Source organism: Anser cygnoides, chromosome 3, assembly GCF_040182565.1.
Source record: "Anser cygnoides isolate HZ-2024a breed goose chromosome 3, Taihu_goose_T2T_genome, whole genome shotgun sequence".
Classification (NCBI taxonomy): domain Eukaryota; kingdom Metazoa; phylum Chordata; class Aves; order Anseriformes; family Anatidae; genus Anser; species Anser cygnoides.
The window spans coordinates 77,845,384-77,870,423 of NC_089875.1; the positions used below are offsets into that span (position 1 = coordinate 77,845,384).

Consider the following 25,040-nt stretch of genomic DNA (forward strand, 5'->3'; position numbering starts at 1 on the left):
AGCAAACCCAATGCCAGTCCCCTCATTTTCTACAAAAACAGTTTCGAACTTCAAAGCTATTAATGTTTTGTAGGCAGAAAGTATATGGGTGGTATAGTGCTTGCTGTGGGCATAACCATAGATTTGTTCACGTAGGTCATTGTGTTCCTCCTGTTCTAGTTACAGGTATTCAGTTTTCATAATTGCCATATTATTGTTTCTTAGTAACCTTGCAGTATGCCAATTTCTGTCTTTGTTTTGGCTGACAGCCAGTGGTACCCATTCAGAACACATACATCTGCATAGCTGCCATGCGTCACGCTCTTCTCAGCTCTACAGTGGCGCTAAGAAAATGCAAACCCGTCCTCCTTTCCCCTTCTGCAGGGTGAGGAAGCCAGGCAGCACTCACCACATCCAAGGATTCCTTCAGGACAGGAAAGGTCCAGTCTGTCCACACAACCGGGGGTGTTGTCCTGCACAGGGAGAGAGGGGCAAGTGTGCACCCACTGTGCACCAACACGTTATGTGCCCTGCGTGTTCTCTCCAGGGTGGTACCATTCATTCCCCATGAAACAGATTCTGGCCCTTGCCCAGTCACAGGCTACTCCAGCCCCGTTGCTTTGATTAGCAACTTTTTATATAGTTTGCCAGAAGTGCCGATAATGCCTTTTACTGAGATAGGAAAATGGGCAAAACTTATGGTGAGAGGCAAGAAGAAATGAAGAGTGGGAGGAAAGAGTGGAGCAAATGTGAGTGTCAGATCAGGGAAGCCTTTGGTATGAATTTCAGGCATTTGCTCTTTCGTTTAGGGTTCCAAACAAAAGGTGGGAGCTGTTTTAAACTAACTCCTTTTTCTGTTTTCTCCTGTATTTTTTGGTTGCACTTTTTGTTGTTTCCACAGTTAAGCAGAGTTTTTTGTCCCCATAAGCCCTACATTTCTGTTTTAGTACTCCAGACCTGCTCAGTTTCTTGCAGTGGACACATCAAGGGTTGTTTCTAAGAGTACGGCTTAGAGCTGTTCTAGGCTGGATCTTTTACTCTGGGGGATTTCTAATTAGGCTAGTTCAACAAGAAGAGTACTACCCATGGATTCTCTGAACTGGAATATTGTTTCACGGCCTTTTCAAGTTGGTGACCTTTCCTTTAAAGTTAAAACCTTTGTATTTGTGAAAAAAATATTAGTCTACTGTTACAGCTTTAGGGTTTTTTGTATGTAAGGCAAAAGATTGGCAGGTAATTTGGGCTGCCAAAGGAGGGCAGGAGTAGGGAAGTGTTTTGATTTTTTTTTTCCTCTTTAGTTTTATGAAATGTTAAACATCTGGCATCCTGATCACTTTTTTTTTTTTTTGACCACCTCTGCTCTGAAATCTGACCTCAATGCATAACTTACTATTGAGAAAAGCACTCTAGACTTTTGTCATCTTATCTTTTGACTTGAAACTAAGGCAAGCCATAACTAAGGAGAAACAGCTTCGGAGCAAATGGCAAAGACAGGGAATATTAGGAACTAGTCTTGCAGCTGTTTTGGGGAAATGACTGTATTCGTTTGCAGCTTCACCAGCCACCAGATGAACCACTTCGGCAAAAAGGTGAAACTGAATATTGTTCCAGAGAAAATGAGAACAAACCAAGGCATAGCAATTCTTTGAGCTTGGTCCTCTTTGCAGTCTTGGTCATGTATCTCTGGTGCAGGTTTACCAAGAGGGTTGATATGACTTCTCTGTAGGAATCTGAGCTGTACAAGCCCAGAAACAAGAATGCTGCCTGTATGCTAGAACAGTTTTAGTCTTTTCAAATTTGGTGACTTATCATTGCCGGTGTAATTAGAGCCATATCTCAGGTGCATATATACCAGAAGGTTAACATGACTATTAATCCATTTTCACCCATCCCAGTCAGTCAGGCTACCCCAGGTACATGATTTGGAAACACCCAGTTACACAACAGACCCATTCAGATGGGAGTTTTGCCCCATCTTGTATGTACTACTGAGATAATGTATGTTATTACTTCAACAAAATGTCTAAGTTCCTGAACTTTGATATGAATAGAAATGGTGCTGAGGACAGCATTCTCAAAGCTTTTGGAGACATTAGAGCTTTTTTGTTAGTAAACATTTCAGCAATCCAATGTGAAGCTTATTGTGTTTGTGATACAATCAAAGCCACTCTCATGTCAGATACCCAGGCAGGGTATAGCATCAGCCAAAATATTTTCATGAAGAAGTGATACCATAAGATTGCATGCTTTTGTGAAATGATACTGTAATGATAATTTCACAAAGAATATGTTTCCAATAAAATTTCTTTCAAAGGCTTAATTGTATATTTATTTCATAATCACACCAGTTTCATTAGCAATATTATCAGTCTACAACATATTGATAGCCTCAAAGCATCGTAAAAGAAATACTGCCTTCTCTGTCCTCTACAGTCAGGTTTTGGTCAGTAACATGAATGTAGCTGTAATTAGTGAGAACTCGAGAAAATCTTGACTTAATAATTGCACCTAACTTTTATTTGATTTCTGGCTTTTTAGTACTGAGTTGTTTCAATAAAATCATTCATTTAACACTTACACTTTTCTTTTTCCTTTTAACAAATAACTGTGTGTGTGTTTGGCATCTAGATGGATCCAGGTCTAGAAAAGCACAGAGAACAACTGGTAATTGAAGTCGGCAGAAAACTGGACAAAGCCCGCATGATTCGCTTTGAAGAAAGAACTGGCTTTTTTTCTTCAACAGATTTAGGCAGAACTGCCAGCCACTACTATATTAAATACAATACTATAGAGGTAAAATATGTTGTTCTATTTCTGTGGGTTTTTTACCTTATTTGTGAACCTATACCAGTTGTAAGGTATCACAGAATATGTAGTTGATTTCTTAAATATATTTTCAGATCATGTTTACCAAAATGGAGAGAGAGGGAGGAAGAGAGAGAGAATAGAGACAAAAAGACAGAAATTAATTAAAAAGCAACATTGAAAAATTGGAGTTGATATGAAATTTCTATAATCTCTGCCTACTTTTAGGTGAATTGTAAGAAACATTTTGATACCAACAGTATGTGCAACCATTGGTACATGATAGCACATTCAACTGTAGAGGCTGGTAATGAAAAGGTTTTTCCTGAATGAAAATCTTATCAGGTTGCCATGTGCAACCTTAAACAAATTTTGCTACCATAATTATACTGTGTTGTAAATTGGTAAGGAAGATGCATTTGTACAAAACTGTGTAGTATTGTAAGCTTGGTTTAAAGTACACATTTCATCTTAAAACCTTTTCTTTGTAACAAATGGATATTTTTTCTTGCATAAATGCTGAAAAATCAGAGCATTAACCATTTTTGACTGTTTACTATCACTATGTATAATTAGTCACACAGATATGTCTCAAATATATCCTATACTTTTTTTTTCTTTCTTTTTTTTTTAATGGCCATAGATTGCATGTCTCTCAATTTTGCATTCCTGAGTTTAGATGTGACTAATTTTCTGACAGTAGCAAGAAGTCATTCTGGAAATTGTTCCTGTTTAAATTGTATCACTCTGGTCATCCATCTTATTTACCTTTTAAACTCAAATGCCTTTAAAAATCTTGGTTAATGTTTCTTTCTTTTGTGTTATATATACTTTTTTTGTCAGTAATAAATCAATTAATTTTATTTTAATAGACTTTCAATGAATTGTTTGATGCTCATAAAACAGAAGGTGACATTCTTGCTATAGTGTCAAAAGCCGAAGAATTCGAACAGATAAAGGTAAAGTTGTATCATTTAATACAAAGTATGTGTCTTAGAACTAGACACTTCTGTAGTACTCACTCCATAAATAGTAAGTGCCTATTCTATAGACTGAAGTTTCATTAAATAGTAAAGTCTTGTTTTTTTAAGATAAAACATATTTTCTAGGTAGGAATGATTGCCAAGAACTATATATGCTCTCATTCAAATTTATATGTAGTTCAGCATGAACTGTAGTGCACATTTAATAACTAGTTATGGATCTTTGAGAATTCCTTTTAAATGCTTTTAAGAACTTTTCAGCTTCTCAATTATTAACAGGTGAAGATAAGTGTCCATTGGAATGGTGCACCCATGGATGAGATAGTTTTTCTGTTTGAAGTCTAAATCAATATTAGAGCAATTTGCTGTATCAGAAATGAGGCAGGACTCACTGAATTTAACTCTGATATACTTCATGCAGAGGATAATATTAGATTATCAGAATGATGAATTCTGATAAATTATTTTCAACATTGAAATCTGGAAAGTTGTTTTAACAGATTCTGTTGTGCAGGCTATAACATTACTGTACTATCACATTCAGTTCATTTCCACCCTCCCTTTCTGCCTCCTCCGTGGATAGGATAGGATACAATACAATACATTGCAAGCTGGCATGAACTTGTTTGCCCATGCTTGCATCTCATAGAGGTGCAAGCCAGACTCCACAGGGTTTATTATCTTGGGCTCATTGCCATTTTAGCACAATTATACAACTTTCAGATCAGAGTTGGCTCTCATTCACCTGGCTCTGTGAATTGGCAGTGTAAATCTCTCACCATCTACATATTTACACATGTTGTCTGAGCATTGCCATCTCTTTATCTAATGGAGAAATTTTATTTTGTAATCTCTTGTATTACAGAAGATAATAAGCAGTGAGGTTTCACAGTGATACATGCAACATTTTCAAAGATAGTTGTTTTTTTTCATGATTGTGATATTACTTTTCTGGATCTAAATTTAGCATAATTGAATGTTTAAAAGGAAAACATATGGAAAATATGATGTGATATGTTTCTATATTTGTAGTAAAGTCAGTAGTGATGCTTCTTGACTAAAACATAGTTTTTCCAGCTTGCTTTCTCAGATTGGTATGGTATGGCATCAGTGCAACATCATTTCCAGTTTATTGTGATTCACTAGCTGTGGAGCTCTGAGCGTTAAACTGATTTGCACAAGAGTAACTCAGAATTTATCCCTCTTTGTGATATGAATTGTGACTTTTGCTAATAAGAAACATGTCTCCATAATACCTTTTAAAATTCTGTATCTTGAGATAGGTAGGTCAGTAGTAGCTGAATTGTCAATCTGGCCTTTACCTGTACTGTGCTATGCAAGACCAGAAAAACTTACCAAAATTGCTGGTGTAAGTAGAGCATAATATTCCCCTGACACTGGAGCCATCTGTGACTGAAGGACATATGTCCTTCATCTTTTTCTTTTCTATAGGTGGCTGGATAGTTTGGGCTTTTAACCCAACTGTCTTAAAGTCTTTTGTATGTCAGGTAGCTAGGTCCAAATGAAAATTGGTTTCAGCTGGTTCCCTGCAGGGACCAAACATTTACCCTCTTTAAATAAGTTTTACACTAACAGACTATCAGTAAATCAAAGAATATGTAGATTTATGCTGGTTTTGCCATGTAAGGGTCATGAGTGAGAATGTAAAATGTTATGCATTATTCAAACCATAGATATGAATATTTCTTTACTCATATTAAGACTTAATCTTATTAACAGTGAAAACTTTAATATCATGAATCATAGTACTTCACAGTTTTGAGTTAAAAATGTATTATGCCACATGCAAACTATGTAACTATAATGAATGCATTTAATGTTAATTCAAAATTGCCCTAATCCAGATGGACAGAGGTTTTACTCTGGTCAAATAAAAAATGAAATCTCATCAGATGAAGGATGGTGGGGTCAGAAGATTCAATTTTTGTGGCATATCAAATTTTTGTATGTCAATGACAACTTTAATAGATGGTGATGAATAATAAAATCTAATTGTGTCACTATTAAGATAGTTTCAATTATGACCTATTAGCTACATTCTGGAAGATGTGGTTTTGCTTCTTCCCACCCCCCAGCCCCCCCCCCCCCCTTAAAACTAGAGACTTAATTTAAAAATAATGTAACAATATTATAAGGAAAATTTGATTTTAGTATAAAAGTTTTTTTATCAAGTTCCTCCAGCCTCTTCATAATGTATAATTGTGTTTTAGGTAAGAGAAGAAGAAATAGAAGAACTGGATACCTTGTTGAATGATTTCTGTGAACTTCCTGCTCCTGGAGGTGTGGAAAACAACTACGGAAAAATAAATATCCTCCTTCAAACATATATTAGCAGAGGGGAGATGGACAGCTTCTCTCTTATTTCAGATTCTGCATATGTTGCACAGGTAAAAATAGTCAGTATTTTTTAGGTATCTGTTGCTGCCTTCCACTGTTTTCATTCTCTCAAATGTTTACAATTATGTAAGTAGACCTTAAGCTGGACACTTTTTCATGCAAATTGATTTGAAAATAAAAGCCTTCCATGAGTGTGGTATACTTCTAAGTGGAAAAATAATGCAAAATTCTACATTAGGAAATTACTGCTTTTTTATTGTTGTTAAATTTGAATGTTCTTTTCATTGATATTACCCCTGTAGTCTTATTATATTTAGTAGTTCTAATTATAGTTGCTGAGAAATGTTATTCTTACCTTACTGGGTTTTCTTCTGAATCTGGAAAACTGTTGCAATCTGTGTTTGTTTTGTGTGCTTTTATATTTCTTTCTGTAACACATAAATTTGTGTCTTATTCACATCTTTGGTTTACACAAGAAAGGTAGGCTATTACAAATTTGTTGCTAGAATTCACCGTGTAAGTTTGTATATCAACATATATTTGTTTGTTGGTTTAATTTGACAGATGACTGGTCAATAGCTGTACAGCATGTTTAGTTATAACATTGAATAGAGAGAGAACTGCAAGTCTGTGACACAGAACTGCTTGCTTACAGAGTTAGAGAGACCATATTAGAACGCAAAAGGTGTTGCTTGAAATTTTAGAACTATGAATCTTGAAGAACACACTGAAAGTGACAAAATGTCATAGACGATACCAGAACATTAATAAGTGTATGGAATAGATTACTAAGTTTTACCTTTTAGGTCATCCTGTCTTTTTTTTTTTTAATTTAAAAATAAATGTATATGGAATGTGTTGCATTGAATACTTTATCTCTTATCCTTAAAAAAACATTTTGGACAGAAGTAATTGAAAAATTGCATTTAGTCAGTGCTAAAGGTCAGAGTTAAATACTCAAAAGTATATACGTTCGCCAGCAAGATTTTCATAGCAACATTACCTTCTTCAGAAGTGTTTACATTTCCTAGCACGTTTGGGCTTAAATGAGTCTGAAATCATTACACACATCATAAAAATTGTGGTACTTGCACAGCAAGATCATCTTCAGTACGATTCTTTTAATCTTTGCTTTCAAAACAATTGCTTTTATTTGTCTGTCTCAATTATAACATTTTTAGTGAGGCAAACATGATCTTCTCAAACCTTCATAAATTGTGCATGTGGAACCAGTGCTACAACTTGCAATTTTTTTTAATTGAATAGTGACTATTTGGAAAATCATTCATCCTTTCTAAGTAAAAGAAATAAGCTTCTTTAGTAACATATGCTTCCTATCATGGCCAAATAATTTTCTATTTTTTATTCCTGTTGGCACTGAAGAGCCAGTAGAGAAAGATTGTATTCTACTACATGAATCAAGAACAGGATTGCTAATCCAGGCACAGTAATGGTAGGCCAAAAAAAAAAAAAAAATCAAAAGAAAACCCACAACTTCATAATACAGCTTGATAAGCTTATGAAATGAATATCATAACTTAGGTTTTCAAGATAAGACTGACCTCATTCAAGCTTATGTTAATAATTAATTTTCCAACTCCAAAGCAGATTTATACAGTTTACTTATACATATGCAATAGGCTTGGGAGATTGTAATATATTTAGAAAAAAAAAATTATTAAACATCTGTGGAGATGTTGTGAAATTCAGTGTGAAATGGGTGGCTATTATGGAAGCATAACAGAGGTAAAATCTTAAATTTTGAATTTCCAGTTAAACCAAGCTTGCAGATGTGTATTTTATGGGGGGAGAAGGAGGAGGATACTAAGTAGAACTCCCTAATGTTCTGTTCAAAATCCTATGACAGACCTGCCACTACAACTGTAATTAATTGCACATGTTTCTTTTCATAATTTCTGTAGGCAATCATGAGGTAGTTCTGCCCTTAGACAGTAATGGAAAAAAAATAAAGTTTTCAAGAGTGTTTGAAATAAGTTTGAAGAGAAAAATCTATTGTTATGGTTGGTCAAAGATGAGTCTATGGGTTCCTTTTCATTTTACAAAGAATACTTGAGTGAATTACAACATTTTGCCTTTTTTTTGCTCTCCAGAATGCAGCTCGTATTGTTCGAGCTCTTTTTGAGATTGCCCTTAGGAAACGTTGGCCTGCAATGACATATCGACTACTGAATCTCAGCAAAGTCATTGACAAGCGGCTGTGGGGCTGGGTTAGCCCTCTGAGACAGTTCTCCGTGTTACCACCATCAGTCCTCTCAAAGTTGGAAGAGAAGAATCTCACTGTAGACAAGATGAAGGACATGAGAAAAGATGAAATAGGTGAGAAATCAGCAATGCTGATCTGCTTAAACTATTAGAAGTTAATAGGCAAGTTAGAACTAAGCCTGAGACATTCATTAAGAAACCAAACCCACTCTGGTCTGGAAGCCATGAAACACATTAACATGGTATTATGGTCTGTCCAATAAAGAAGGCTTATTCAGTCTCCACAGCTTGTGTTTGTAATATGGGTGAGACTGGCCCATGTCCTGCCAATCCCAGCACACACTTAGAATGGACATGCATATTGATATGTCTTTACATATATATATATATATATATATACAGATACATATATTTATATATGTATTTATGTCAATATATACACTTTGTTACCCTTCTTGCTCTAATTAAGTAAAACAGTACTATGAAAGTCATCTGCTTATTTTTTTTTCAAATTGGATTTTTTTTAATGAAATAGCATTAACAATAAAAAAAAAGGCAGATTATGTCCAGGTGTGCTCTCATTAAATGGCCTGCTTCCGAGATGCAGCATTAATTTTCATTGAACGTGGAGAATTCGTTGTCATTGGTGTCATTGCAGAAAAATCTTAATTTTTTAAGGGATTTGACATATTGAAAATGAGAAAATCCACAAGCCTACTGATAAATATAATGGCAATTTCTAGTATGTCCATGTAAACTGCTGTGGATAAAATACCCACCAGCTGGTTGAAATTGAGGAAAAAAAATGTTTGTAATGTATTTCTTTATCCTATCTTAGTATATTTGTTCTGATTTGGGAGTAAATCCTTTAGATCTTGGACTTTCATTGCACTTGTAATGCCAGGTTTTTTTTGGAAACAAACTGCCTTTTTTTTTTTTTTTAATTTAATTTTTACAATGAAAACACATTTCGTAGTCTCTACTTCTTAGGTATGTTATTTTTGATTTGACAAGAGGACTACACTCCTAACTTAAGTAGCTTTATTATGTGCCTAAAATTAATTTTGAAAAAGTTGCATAAAACTGTAAAAGTTTGCAGAATTAGAGAGTATATTTTTATTTACTAGGTTAAAACAAAGGACTATGAGGGAAAAAAAAAACCTATTAAAACTCACTTAAACTGTATATTATAATACATAATTTTAAATGTATTAAAAATACAATATTTTAAGTGCTAGCATTACAGTGTTTTTTTCATTCAGAAGTATCTCACAAATTGTTAATTTGTGTATTTTTGTAGTTTTTTTTAATGCTTAACTTATTTTTCCATGAGTTGTGTTAGTGCTTTTATTCTCTTCTTTTAATGCTAGTTTCTCCTCGTACCTAGCCTTGGAGAAGCAAGAAATTTGTATTAAAATACAAAACTACTTTGCTTTTTTCAGCTTGTGGATCTAATATTCACAAGATAGAAACATTTTAATATACATATAGAACATGTAGATTTGTTTTATATTTACTTAGCTTCAAAGTTGGGTTTTGACAGTAAAAACAAGTCATTGGTGACTACATATAAGGATATTTCATGTTCTTCAGCATTATAAATGCCAAAGCAAGTCGTCCTGTGCATCTTTGTCAAGTACTGCTTCTTGACATACTTCCTCTTGTCCTTCCTCTTTTTCTTTCACTAAGACTTTGCTTGCCTTGTACATTTTATTGAAATTCAAAGCCATGTTGAAATGAAAAAGGTACAGCTTCCCGGTGCTGACTTGTTCTCTGACATATATTTAGGTATAAATATAGTGTATAACACAGTGTATAAATACTTGAGGTGTGGGAGACAGAGGGATTTGGCCAACCTCTTTTCAGTGGTTTGTGGGGATAGGTAATAGCCACAAGATAGAGCACAGGAAGTTCCGCACCAACATGCGAAAGAACTTCTTCGCGGTGAGGGTGACGGAGCACTGGAACAGGCTGCCCAGGGAGGTTGTGGAGTCTCCTTCTCTGGAGATATTCAAGGCCCATCTGGACGCCTATCTGGGCAGCCTGCTCTAAGGAACCTGCTTTGGCAGGGGGCTTGGACCCGATGATCTTTCGAGGTCCCTTCCAACCCCTTCAATTCTGTGATTCTGTGATTCTGACACCGTAGTCCAAGTTTCAGTGTTACTGCTTCTTCCTTTTCAAATGTTATTGTCACCCTGGAGATAGCAAGCCACCTCCTGTCTTTTTTATTCTAGCTCAGACCATGTCCTAGGGAGAGACAAATGCATCCACTGGGTGTCAACTCTCCCCGTCAAAGAGCATGTTGTGTGCACAGGTCCTGGATTCCAATGTGCCATATATTAGACAACAGTTGACTCGCTACTGCAATGTAACCATAAAATTTCTGAAATGCCAAGAAATCACTGTGGCATTTGAAATACACAGTCACAGTTTTCAGAATATAGTTGACAGTTTTTGTGGAACAAGCAAAATTTATTCTTCTTTTGTTAAGTATACCTATTTTCTCAAATAGTCATCTTTTAGTTTATAAGGTTTTCATATTTCTCAAACACCATTGATAGCTTCTTATAACTATTAAAAAGAATGAAAAAGAGAAGAGAGAGAGATTTATAATGATTTTAACAAGAAGGATTTGGGAGAGGAGCCTTATTTTACCCTAGCAGATACCTATACAAAACCTCAGTGCTGTGCTGTACAGACACGGAAGTCCACCTCACACACTATGTTACAGAAAGGGATTTTTGGCATGAAGAAATCTACCTGTGTACATAACCAATTAATTCATATCTTTGAAGATTGGCACCTACCTTTAAATAGCAAAATTTCTGATGTTTTATCTCTAATTGCAAAAGCTAGTCATTGTGCAAGTATGCTATAATACTGCCTGCATTACCAACACGTACCGATGTTTTGTTCTTCAGTAGTCCGTCCACTTGCAATAGGTGCACGTGTACCAACTACAAATTAAACTGATTAAAACTGTTAAAATTCCTGCATTAGTGTTTTCCTTCTTAAGCAAGATCACCATTCAGTACAAAATAGTATAGATAAATAAATACTTTGAGAGACAAAATCTGCCAGTTTGTTAAATAAGAAAAACTGAAGAGGGAAAGGCAAGGTTCAAATAATAAAAAAAAAATACTAATTGCAAGTTGTTATGCTCCTAAAATTTTGTGCAATAAAAAGAAAAAGTTTATATCTCCTTATCACTTTGCACATAATGCAAATAATAGGATTTCTTCGTTTTGGGGTGGTTGTTTATTTTCAATCAGAAAGTGTACACAGGAGCCACATAATGACATCAGTAGCCACTTATAGCTGGTAACAGTGAGTACTTATGACCATTATAGTTAAAACTTAAAATGTGCTCCTAGTAATTATATAAGCGATTTCAGTGAAAATATGATTATTCAGTGTTCTTTACCTAAATAAACTAGAAGTTGCAACATTTTTCGGGGGGGGGGGGGGGGGGGGTCAGAAATAACACTGCTTCCTACATACATTGGCTTGTATTTAAAATGAAGAAATGAAGAGCAAGGGAACAAAGATTTCATCTGTAAAATACAACTAGGAATTATATATATATATATATGTATATATATATATATATATGATTCCTTTCTTGCCTTAGTTACCATGACTATGATAGAAAATAAAATACAGTGCAGTGTTTAGTTTTTCCTTTGGCTTGGTTACACACTGGTGTATTCCGAAAGATCAGAGCTGCTGTGAGATGATTATTAGTTGCATGAATTTTAAGCTATTAACTACCTTTATTCAGTTTTATGAAACTAGTGTCCTGTGTACTTCAAATCACTACACAGGAATTGTAGAAGCTCAAATGTATGTCCTTCATTAAGTAAAAGGTCAGTATTCAAGCTTTAAAAGAGAGCTATATGGCTTAGTAAGAGCCTGGTCAAAAAGTCAGTAAAGGAAAGGGAACTAGCTTGACATAATATGTTTCCAATGTGAATTCTTAATAGTTGTTTTAACCCCTTAGTTATAGCCAACAGGCGGGTTAACACTGATTTTTCTAGGCTCTAAATTGCTAATTCAAGTTAAGTATTACAAAATACTCAGACATGCCAGGTCAAGAGAGTCAGACATTTACACACCTAAGAGCAAAACAAGCAAGCAATAATACTCCTCTCTAAAAGCCTATTTGAAAGTCAGAATTGTATTATTTTTCCCGTAAATGCAAATTTGTTGCACTAATGTTTTCTTGGCAGGTCATATGCTGCATCATGTGAAGATTGGGTTAAAGGTAAAACAGTGTGTCCATCAAATCCCCTCCATTGCAATGGAAGCAACAATTCAGCCAATTACCCGCACAGTGCTCCGAGTCCGGCTGAACATCACTCCTGACTTCACATGGAATGATCAGGTAAAAAAAAAAAAAAAAACGTGGAGGCCTAGAAGTATTCATTTAGCTTCAATCACAGGGAGACCATAGCTGTTTGGATAAGATTTTTTTTTTCTCTGAAAAGCAAATTTGATAACAGGAATGGCACAACCTTTAAGACTTTTCTGGAAGAAGGCAGCCAAAGATCTTCTTTTTATTTCCATTAATTGTAACAAGGTTGCCATGTTTATAACATGTTGAAGCAAGTGCTAATACTGGAATATTAATAGCATCACACATAGATTTGAGTTTGTACTGGGTCTGAGTTATTGCCCACAGAGTTATATGCCCAAAAAGGACAGCAAAGAAAAGGGAGACACAGATGGCTTTCTGAACTGTGAATGAATGTCAAACTCAGAAAATAAAGCCTTGAAATACAGTTCATGTATGCCAAGTTCTGTTGCTCTCCATGGCTTCACAAATGTATATTCACATCAGTGTCTTTTCTGAATTGTACTTGCCTGAACAGAAAAGCTGAGATATGTTTGGAATTATATTCATCTTTACAGTGAAAATTTAAATACAAGGTATTGTATTAATTGGACACGTACTCATACCCTTTCATTCAGAATTTGTTAATTAGAAATAGATTTAAGACAAATCTAAATGAAATACCAATGTCCACATGGGGGCATTGTATTGTTGCTGGTACTTCTGAAACATTCTACAGAAAGAAGGCAAACATACATCAATGGACAAGCATATTTGTCTTTTTCTACTCTTAAAAGATAAAAGAAATTATCATTCTGAAAGGTGGCTAAGTATGTTTTATTAAAAAATAAGTTAAAAATCCCCTCACAAATTTAATCTAATCACAAGTAAATTAGAGTTTTATTCCATAAACATTTAGATGATATTGGAATTTATTTTCCCTGCCTGAAGGCTTTTACTTTTGTTTTGGAAGCTCCACAAAGCTAGCATGTGAATGGGAGGTTAAAGTCTAATTTATTTTTTTTTGCTACCTGCATTTATTACAAAAATATTTTAATGGGTCCCTAACGTAAATTATAATAAGTATTTTTTGGTAGGATTGAAACAGGTTTTTATCATTCAATCTTTTATCCATGTTACCTGAATGCTATTAAAGACATATTAAACTATCTTCATATTAATACAAAGTAATTTCTCAGTCTATTTTCATTCTACAAAATTTAGATTCTTCCAGATTTTTACAAATCAAAAAGGGATCTGCACAGAATTCTACTCCTATATGTCATCTCTGAATTTCTGAAGTTCAGAAAACAGGTTTTTGCCCAAGCTTCGCTATGACCTTTTGACATAGCGTTCCTAGTATTTCCTAGCTTTGGAAATATTGTGGGTATCTTGTCTATTCAACATATGCAGCTCTTGTATTTGTAAAGTGATACTCGTCAAAACTTGGAAAGTTCCTCAATACTTTTTTCCTGTTTTTTTTTTTTTTTTTGTCAGGTAGCTATTTCTTATTTTTTTCTTGTGATTTTTGTTTCTTTTTTCTTTTTTCTTTAGTAAATGAAACTTCTATCTCTTTAGAAAAACAAAGCTGTTAAAGTTTAATCGTCATTAAAAATGAATAACTACCTTTTCAATTCAACCACTGAAAGTCCAAAATTGCTTCTGCATCATCACACAGTTTCCTGGCAAGCTGTTCAGAAGACTATTGTCAGACACTATAGGTACAGCTGTAAATGATACAAAAACTAGCTGTCCAAAAATAATAAAAAGAATTAAAAAAAAAATGGCAATACTCAAGTAAAATCAGAATATTAAAAATGTAAATACTATGCTTAACTGAAATGACTCACTTAGCTAACATTTTATGTTTTTAAGACTGTTTCTTTACCTGGATACTTAATTCTAGAACAGTCTCATGAATTTTGGACTTAGCTTTACAAGGAAAAGGCAAGAAGATGTATTTCGGTAAACGTTGAGACAGATCCCAGTGGAAAATTCTTACTGTACTGTCAGAGCCAAGGGACTCTAAATATATGTAGACAGAGCAAATAAATATTACTGCAGCCAGGAGGAGTCCAGCAGAAATACAGAATAATGTAACTAGTATTAATTAGCCGAGTCATATATCAAACATGCAGTTTTAGGCAATGCTTGCCCAAAATACAGGTACACGTCAGTTCTTAAGAACTCTCCAGAGCTCTTGAGAATCATTACTTTTGAGCCTATTTCCCCATGCAGTTTTTCCACAGGACTCTTCAAAGATGCTCTTACCATTGATTACAAAAATTCTGAGCTTTGAACTTCATAGCCTTCCTTACATCTTCCAACATTTTTTCACCTTCACATTGTTTTTATACCTTCCTCATCAGAAACATCAGTAATATAAGCTCATTTAATAGTATGAATTCCATACTACTTTACTATGCACTTTTCTCCTTTTCCTAGATAGATATTTAAGTAAAATTGGCACACTGGAACATGAGTAATTGATTCTGGCAAAGAAACAAAAATTCTTGACTGAGTATTCCAAATAGCTACCATTTGTGGCTGGCACTACAAAATAACTCATTAAGACTACAGGTACACAACAAAGTAAGCTAAAATCTAGGATGAAATAAAGTATTAACATATGGCATGGAATTCATAAAGAGCCAGCTCTGTCTGTGTTCTTCTCACTTAACCTATAGCAGTGAGTGGATCAAACTACAGTGTTCTGAATCTTTTTCTAGAAGAGAGGGCAAAGAGAGAGGAATGTTAGAATGCAGTCCGATTTTTACTATGAGAATGTTTTTGACTGACAGCAAAAGTCAATTTTTCTGTACACAGAATCAACAGACAGAAGTACAAGGAGGAAAAAGAAGGCATCCTTTTTTACAACCCTGAAGGGAAGTCTGGCAGTTTGGTCTATTTATAGACAGCTGAGGCACTAACTAGTTTCAGTTGCTTTTATATTGTGTCCATTTATATTATATACACATTAGGCAAACTCTTATTGCAATACGGCCTTTAAGCAGACAAATTAATTAGAAGTGTTATATTGCTCTTATCTCTCATTTCTGTGTTCCGTTGTAAGCCTAGATCATTTGGAACTATACCTGATACACCTGTCAAATCTTGGGAACCTCATTACAACTATAATAAAGCTATCTTTTCTACTCTTAAAGGTACATGGCACTGTGGGAGAGCCCTGGTGGATTTGGGTAGAAGACCCTACTAATGATCACATTTATCATTCAGAATACTTCATCATTCAAAAAAAGCAGGTAATGGATTCAGAATCTCATAGCAAGACAAAAATAAAGTTAGTGAGATGGAAGGTTTTAAGGCCAAACAGAATTTTGAGCTAATCAGATTTGAAAAGCAGCAGCACAGCTTTTAGTTTCAGATGTTTGTTTTAAGCCTGGACTTTCACAAAGATGTTTCCTAATCTCAGATGTCCCTTTTTCTCTTCGTCGTTTGGTGGGACATTTTTTTTCCAGATTAAAATGGAAAGACTGTAACAGTTTTGTCTGTTAAAGATGAAGAATTAGTCTTATTTGTACCTTGAAGTTAATGGAAGCAAAATCCACTGCCAATGGTGAAATATTTAATGGATGTGAATATCTTGCATTTGGAGTTGCACACATACTTTATTGCTTTGTGTTAGTAATGATTATGAAAGTGAGGCAAACTGTATGATTTTTCAAGTTACTGGTTTGTCTGTCCAGTAATTATTCTCTACACAATGTTTGCATTAGGTCATTACTAAAGAACCTCAACTACTGGTGTTCACAATCCCAATTTTTGAACCTCTGCCTTCTCAATATTACATTCGAGCTGTGTCCGATAGATGGTTAGGAGCAGAAGCTGTGTGCATCATAAATTTTCAACACTTGATTCTTCCAGAGAGGCATCCACCCCACACAGGTAATTTCAAATGTGATCATTTTGTTTCAATTCATCTTGTTTGTATTGATTTTCCTTATGATAATGCAACAAATCTCTAACGCATTTTTTGTAAGAGAAAAGTATATGGTATTTCATTTTCTCATATATTTGTATTATTGATACCATTTTTCATTAACTTTAAAGCTCTCTATAATTTTAAAATCCTGAATAAAAAACAGCTTATTTTAGCTCAATGTGATACCGGCTTTTTTTGCTACTCCAGGCTCACTATAAACCATAGGAAAATTGAAAATGTTGTATAAAAGTAGGCTGCGTTACAATATGTCTTATCTTAGCATTGCATTTCTTCTGGACTGGTTCAAAATAATCTTAGCGTGGATGGTTGTGTTATAAGTGGTATTCAGCAAAGAAAAGAACAGTTAAAATTTTGAAGATATGCAACATTTTACTACTTTTTCTAAAATGCATGCTTCGTTGCAAGCACTGTTACAGTGCTGAACATCTAATTTCAACTCATTCAAGCCATGGCCTTCCCCTCCCCCTCCTTTTTAACACTTGGCACAGAAGCATATGTTTGTGTTTTGATTCTTTTTTTCTGGATACATAAATTGCTTTATACATTCATTGTGCCTGATGTCATTGTAAAACCTTTCCACTGTAATTACATTTGGCTCATCTAGCAGTCTGTGAAGTGAGTGCCTTCAGAAATACTCAGTTCTCATACGATGTTGTCCTTTGGCATGCATAAATTCACATGTGTTTGTGAAGTGTTTAGCTATTGTTATACTGTACCTACGCTGTCTGGAAAAGCATGTGTAACCTTTTTATCTAATTGACTGATCACTGACTACTATTCAGAAGAAACAGAAAGATATTTACACATCACCAGTTATGGAGCCTCTAGGATTTATGGTAATTGATTTCAATTCCCATCTGGTTCCCACTCAACAGTGAAGTACATAGAGGCCCTGCTAGGCAGAAAACCTTCTTTCTCCTCAGCAGAACCCAAGAAATCAGTTTTAGTGGGAATGATAAAACAGCCATAAGGTATCAGGGAAAAGCATGTGAAGAATATTAGGCATCATTGCCTCGGTAGATTTTATGACTCCCATATCATACCTTAATGTGAAGCACCCTGAAAAGACAATGAAACCTCCAGCCACTAAAAAAAAAAAAAAAAAAAGAAAAAAAAAAAAAAAAAACACTGACCAACTTCAAAGCAAGCATCTGCATAGCAGAATCACTGCAGTCTCCTTAATTTGGTAGAATTCCAAATCCAATCTGGTTATATATATCATCTCCCAGATTCCACAGTCTCTAATTGTTTGGATAGCAGATGCCCTCAAGTTATACAGAGAATCATATACTGAAAGGCTGTTTGTTTGTTTATTGAGATTATATCTTTAATTACATATTTTAAGGATTAGATGCAAAATTTAGTTGTATTCCTCTGATTTGTATTACTCCATCAATTCAGAAACTTAACTAGATGGATTTTTTTTCTTGAAATATACAGACTGCTGTAGTCCAGCTCTACATTCTGTTATCATAAGAAGCTGGACATATACATGTAGTCTAATACAGTGAGTTTAGAGCTTAATACAACTGGAAGAAAGCAAGCAGTTTTAAGAAAAAGATTAATTTATGCAAGTGGCTGGTTTCACAGCTGTCGGAATATTAACTACAGTACTTCAAGAAATACTTAGAGCTATAAAATCAATTTTTCATTATTCCTCATTGAAATTAACAATGTCCCAATGGGGGTTCTATGTCATATGAAATGTTAGGTAAAGCCATTTCCAGTCTAAGTTTTCCACTGAAGTATCGGTTAATATCTTTACCTTCATAATAGACTGACTATGTTATAGGATGGCATCTGTTGTTGTGCACTCATGATTATCTTGTGTTTGTAGAGCTTCTAGATCTTCAGCCTTTGCCTGTCACAGCCTTAGGACATCGACAATATGAAGTACTCTACAAGTTCACACACTTCAATCCTATCCAGACCCAGATATTTCATACACTTTATCACACAGACTGTAATGTTCTTCTTGGAGCACCTACAGGTTCTGGAAAGACTGTTGCTGCTGAATTAGCCATCTTTAGAGTTTTTAACAAGTATCCCACATCAAAGGTTTGTAAAATAGATTTACAAGAATCATTTAGTGTAGGTATGTTTTCAGCAGTCCAAAAGCCTAGGAAGACTATGGCAAACTGAATTTTGGTTTCTCCAATTAATACCTGTCGGGGTATAAAATGCTTATGCTTTTATTTCAACTTTATATATTAATCAGTGTGCAACTAGAGTTAAATCTGAAAACTTGCCATAAAGACATTGGTTTTCCTTTTCCATCCTTACTTGCATTTCCTAAGTTCTTTTTGCTTAGACTTTAATCTTCTACTAGCAGTAGTACTGTTTTACAGCTATTAGTTCCCCTCCATGTCAATACAACTAGCCCGGTCTCTCCCTTATTTAAACAAATGAATTGCAATTAATTGCTACGAGCCAATTTTCTCTTCTGCCTTGTCCCTGTGTTTTATTTCTTAAAACAAAGTGCCTAAAAGCTGAGCATTTCAACTTCTGGGATTTTGTTTTCAAAGTGAACATATGGCTGTACCTTAAGTCAGACATCTTGTCTTAGGTACCCACATTTTAGCCTTAAAGTCTTTGGAAAAGGTATTTATATCTGACTGTAAGATTTAACCAAAGAATAACCTTTGAAATTAACAAAAATCATGTATGTAAATCACTTATTCATCTTTGAAATTTTAGTATCTTCTTGTAATTTGTTATGCCAGGCTGTGGTAAGCAAGACTCAGATACATTTTAAGTTTATGTATTAGATTTACAACATTGCCAATTGTTAAATGAGTGTATATATATATATATATTTGTTTGTTTGTTTGCTTTAATAAAGCCAAAAGTCTGGCTTTATTAATGTATGTGAATTATTCATATACTAGTTTCTTCATGTTCAAACAACAGACCTTAAAAGTTCAAAATATTTAACCATAAACCTGTAAATAAATTTATGTCAGAGTATTCTCCCCTGCAGGGTGAGCTTCTTTGAGAGAAATAGTGTGATAATTTACTCAGAATAATCAGCTTTATAATTTAACTTTTAATGTTTAAATAATTAAACAATGTATCTAAAAATCAGGTAAGATATTACTTGCTGGAAATTCTGATTTTTTTTCTGTTCTAGAATGTAGGTTTCCTGATTTTATAGTCCCGACAAATATGTCCTTATGTATATAAGTGGGTTTTCATATTAAATGGTGTAATAAATACTCCCATTTCTAGAAATTAGTTTTTGTTTCTTAATTTATTTGCTTGCTAATGACTCAAGAAACAAAGCAATATTTTCAGGTGTTGTTTCATGTGTTTAAAATATAATCCTGTTGTATGTCATTTAAGGAACTCGTACCTTAATCATTTTACACATAATGAGAAAGTTAAATCTCATAAGTATAAAAAAAATTTTTCGTATCAATACAATTGAATAAAAATATCTTGTTTAATATCTGATTTTGTAACTTTTTTTTTCAGGCAGTGTATATTGCGCCATTAAAAGCACTCGTTCGTGAGAGAATTGAGGACTGGAAAGTTAGGATTGAAGAAAAACTTGGTAAAAAGTATGTTTCTCCTTACCTAATCAGAGAAATGAGAAGCAAAAGAACAGCTCATCAAGTATGAATAAAATCTACAGAATACTTTTGAGTATTTAAAAATAGATTTTGCTTGTATATTATCCTTCAAATTTCTAAAAGTTAAAAAAATATGCTATCAGTAGTCATTGTAGTAAAAGCAAAATCAAAAGTAAAAAAGGGATACACTTTGATATCCACCTATTTTCATTCTCATTACTTGCCAGTATAACAAATATGAAGCTCAGATTTCTGTCTGCAGTGTCTTTGGAAATTTAAACTGCAATTCAAAATAAACATTCATTAGAAGTCTCAGCTATGAAAGGTCTCACAGAAGTTGCATGAACTATATACCAGTATTCGTGTATTGTCTTTCTTATATAAAATACAGAATATAATTGTATTCTTTGGCCTCATGAATTTCGTGCTGATCTTCTCAGGTGCTGGAGTTTAGCCATTACTTTATGACATATAATGTGTATCAGTCATGTTGATGCTTTCTAAAGTTATAGTTTTGTGAGTTAAAAATTATATCCATAGGATGCACTCACCTTCCACTCACCTATATATAGCTTTTTCGTAAGTTAAAGCTTAGAGCACACCAGAGATTTTAATAAAAGGGTGTACTACCCTGTGTACACAAAATTACCATTGAGTTTTCTGCTATTAACGTAGCAGTGACTTGTTAACTGGCAATATCTCTTTTTTATTTTATTGTTGTTGTTTTAATGGTGTGTGAGGATAAATTATTTACCTCATCGTTTTAAAATATTTTCAGGTAATATTTTCTTTTTGAGACTGACTCCAATATTTGTGACTTAAATGTTGCATAGAAGATACACATTACTTTGATGAATTTTTATTAGGTGTATCGTAAAAATGTCAAAAATCCATTATATTCAGTCTAAAATGATGGATCATCTCAGTGTTTGTGGAAATTGAAAGGATTATAAGGTAAACAGTTAGAAAAACTCGGCTAATCTTTCCCAGAAATGGCTCCAAGATAATTTCAGTTCTACTCTTAATGGAACTTTACTAACAAATGCAGATATGCTATAATCCAGACTTCTTGTTCAAACCAAAGATCTATATGGAACAGCAAGCAGCACCTTAGTTGCCTTAGAAAACTTTTATGCTGGCTAAAACAGGATGTTATGATTCACATTATATCATACTAATATTCCTGTATGATCTTCATTTTGAAAAAGGAATCATAGATGGTTTTGGACTCATATTCACCCTCTTCCTTTTGTATAGTATTGCAAAGGAATGGTATTCGGTATTAACGTGGTATTTGCTAGAAAAACAAAGACAGGTTTGTTAACTGAAAACAGCTTTGAAAATCCTGTTAGAATCCTGACCAGAAACAGTAAACTAACTTTGTTTAATTTTGTTTCTTCTCTCGTTTAAGAGTTTAAGTTTAAGAGTTAATGTTTGAACATTAAGGTGTTCTAAAGCATCAAAAAGACAGTTTTATGTAGTCTGATAAAACACCTATCTTGATTACAGGGTTGTGGAGTTGACAGGAGATGTGACTCCTGATATGAGAGCTATTGCCCAAGCTGACCTGATTGTTACTACCCCAGAGAAGTGGGATGGTGTCAGCAGAAGCTGGCAGAACAGAAGCTATGTTCAGAAAGTTTCCATTCTTATCATAGACGAAATCCATCTGCTAGGTGAGCATGGTTTTCTTTTTCTTTTCTGTTTTTTGTAATCAGAATTGTAGCTAAATTTGAAGAACTGTGCTTGTACTTAGGATCTGAAAATACTTTTGACCTGAAACTGTGCTTGTACTTATGACCTGAAAATACTATTTTTACACCTGAACTTTTTATTTTTCTCTGTTTTTCAATGGATTTCACATTTACCAGGGGATGAGAGAGGCCCAGTACTGGAAGTCATTGTGTCTCGAACAAACTTCATCTCATCTCACACAGAGAAGCCTGTAAGAGTAGTTGGCTTATCCACTGCATTAGCAAATGCCAGGGATCTTGCTGACTGGCTAAATATCAATCAGGTATGAAAAATGTTTCAGAAGATGGATATGTATTAGTGCTGCAGAAAAGCAAAATAGCAATTTAGAAGGTAATTCAAGATTAAACTTGTAAAAATGTTTTCTTTTAGATGGGTCTGTTCAACTTCCGACCTTCAGTACGTCCAGTTCCTCTGGAGGTACACATTCAGGGCTTCCCTGGCCAGCATTACTGTCCTCGCATGGCTAGTATGAACAAACCTGCATTCCAGGGTAAGCAAGCTCCCAGACCTTTTACTTCTTTATGTAACAGAAATAAAGTCTCTGAGCACTTTACACAGAACATTTGCAGCACATTTACAACATGTGTTACTGTATGTACTCTTGGCATGTATAGGGAGAATCTGCTTCTGCTAATGACCCAAAGCTATTTGTCTGAAACATAAAGTGTGCTGCAAACGCAACATATACCAGGGGAATGTAGTGTATTTAGAACAGAAGAATAAAATTAGTGCTAATGAAGGGGAAATAAAATGTGTTTTCTTTTAGTGTTTGACACCATAAAGAAACATTTGTGTAAAAATATTTGAAATTTAGAAAGTAATAAAACCATTCATATTATTAATCTGCTGAGGTATTTTCATATGTACCGCTGAATGTAAGCATTAAAAAATTGTGAACAGAAGTTGTAAGTCAGACTAACCTCACGTAATTCTAGTTTCAAAGCAATAGCCATAAAATTCAAAATTTGTAGTGCATCCAGATATGCTTCTGTTTTCAATTTTTTATTCTCAGCAAAACTGGCATGCAGGATAGATTTAAGAAAAACTCTAATATTTTATTGGAACATGTTTTGTTTGGGTTACATAAGGAATATTTATTATATCAATTAAAAATAACCTCCAATATAAATTTTGTGATGTGAACTGCTGTTGATTGTGAGGTGACATTTGCGAGGTGACTTTTTAGCTGCTTTAATTATCCTTATGACAGAAGCAAAGTATTGATTGTGGACTAGAGACCAATCTTGACAGCTCAGATTATTTACACCTCCACAAGAGCATTGTACAAAAACACTAATGAACAATAAATCTGTCCTGGGCTGTTATGCCACACCTGTTCCAGAAGCAACAGAAATTCATTAGATGCTGGGGTTTGAAAATATATAGATGTATTGGCATATATAGTTGTAAGGTATAAATACACATGAATAATCCTATTTCAATAATTTCACAACTGTATGGTGTGTGTATATGCAGGAGCTCACTCCGGGTAGTATCCATGATCTGGGAATAATGTGTGATAGTGGATATGAAAAAATGGTTCTCAGAAATTAATGCATAAAATTAATTGGTAGAATGAGGATTACATGAGAAAACAGAAACTGATTTTGTATAACAGACTGAGAGAGTGTATCCAAAGTACATACAACTGTTCATACTTCTAGTACTGTTTATAGTTCTAGTGCTTGTTGATGTTAAAAAAAAAAAAACTGTAGACATGATTTGAGGGCTTTTTCCTCACTTGTTTGACCTGATGTAGTCAAGATTATTTTAACATTTCCATTGCAATTCTTATTCCTGAGATCATTAAAAAAAAAAAAATCTGCAACCTGAAGTTTTTTGAACATGGACAGAGCAAGAAAATGTTTTTGTAGGAAGTTCAAAAACATAATTGGTTCAAATATATCAAACTGATAAGTAAACAGCAGAAACAAAGTTCCTTTGTACCATTATGCCCACCTTTCATAGCAGCTATTCAAAGGTCACCCTCTGCCATTTATACCTTTTTTTTGGTAGATTGAAGTGATATTTTGAATGCAGACATGAATTTATGCGGTCTGTGCACAGGATCAGGCAGAAAAAGCAAGTTTTGGGTCTCAATGGCATTTAGCCTGAGAAAACATATCCTAATAGGTTAGAAAACATAACATACTTATTAGGTTGAGATAGAGAAATACACAAGCTTTAAAGTCTAGGAAGTTTGTCCAGCTTCTGATTTTTGTTTTGTTTTGTTTTCTTTTTTCCTTTTTTTTCTGTTTGTTTTTTTTTTTTCTATTTTCTTCTTTTAAATCTTTAGATTACAATTATCACTGAAATATCAGGGCAAATTAGCTCAGATTCAGCTAAGCAGTTACATGACTTTTGATTCAGAGATGGTATGAGCTCATCTCACTTGTATTTGTCTGTCAGAACAGAGTGGGTAACTTCAGCTGTATATCAGCTGCAGAGAAGTGTATCAGCTGTGTAGGTATTACAAAGAGAAATTCTGTTTTTTTGTCATTGAAGGTCCCAGTCCTAAAGTTTTGTTTTTCTCAACAGCTATCCGGAGCCATTCTCCAGCCAAGCCTGTTCTTATTTTCGTGTCATCCAGACGTCAGACGAGGCTTACTGCCTTAGATCTGATTGCTTTCCTAGCTACTGAGGATGATCCCAAACAATGGCTGAAGATGGATGAAAGAGAGGTAGAATAATTTTACCTGAATTATTTTTAATTTGCTTCTATTTTATTGATGTCTATTTGAAAATACAATACATTAAAAAACAAAGAGTGATTTGGGGGTAGATCTTGAAACAGCTATTCATATGCTAAATTTCAAAAATGTATTAAAACTAGTGTTAAATATTAAGTAGTAAGCTTATATAGCATTAAGACTATATAAGCATCTTTTCAAGATCTGATCTTTAGAAAGAGTTTTCTTTTATTTTTCACGCATATCTGTTATTAGTGGTATTTCCATCATCCCAGATAGCATATATCACATGGTAGAAGTCTTTGATAAAAAGATAAGACAAAGAATGAAAGAAAGAAGACTACTGTTCTCTAGTTTACAGCCATAAGTCGGTGGCAT

The 25,040-nt window shown here is 34.2% G+C and overlaps 1 protein-coding gene across 4 annotated transcripts in view; it reads left to right on the top strand.

Annotated features, from left to right (window-relative positions):
- ASCC3 (activating signal cointegrator 1 complex subunit 3) overlaps positions 1–25,040 on the top strand; it is a 286,385-nt gene that overhangs the window by 191,997 nt on the left and 69,348 nt on the right. For 3 of the 4 annotated variants that reach the window (XM_066994480.1, XM_048066536.2, XM_066994481.1), the window contains 13 exons: positions 2,608–2,772; positions 3,657–3,743; positions 5,999–6,175; positions 8,237–8,462; positions 12,578–12,732; positions 15,846–15,944; positions 16,419–16,587; positions 18,483–18,703; positions 20,120–20,205; positions 21,727–21,893; positions 22,089–22,234; positions 22,342–22,462; positions 24,511–24,653. In XM_066994480.1, coding sequence (XP_066850581.1) covers positions 2,608–2,772; positions 3,657–3,743; positions 5,999–6,175; positions 8,237–8,462; positions 12,578–12,732; positions 15,846–15,944; positions 16,419–16,587; positions 18,483–18,703; positions 20,120–20,205; positions 21,727–21,893; positions 22,089–22,234; positions 22,342–22,462; positions 24,511–24,653 — 1,962 coding nt within the window. Of the gene's footprint in view, positions 1–2,607; positions 2,773–3,656; positions 3,744–5,998; positions 6,176–8,236; positions 8,463–12,577; positions 12,733–15,845; positions 15,945–16,418; positions 16,588–18,482; positions 18,704–20,119; positions 20,261–21,726; positions 21,894–22,088; positions 22,235–22,341; positions 22,463–24,510; positions 24,654–25,040 lie in introns of those variants that run through there. The other variant, XM_066994482.1, reaches the window with a different exon arrangement.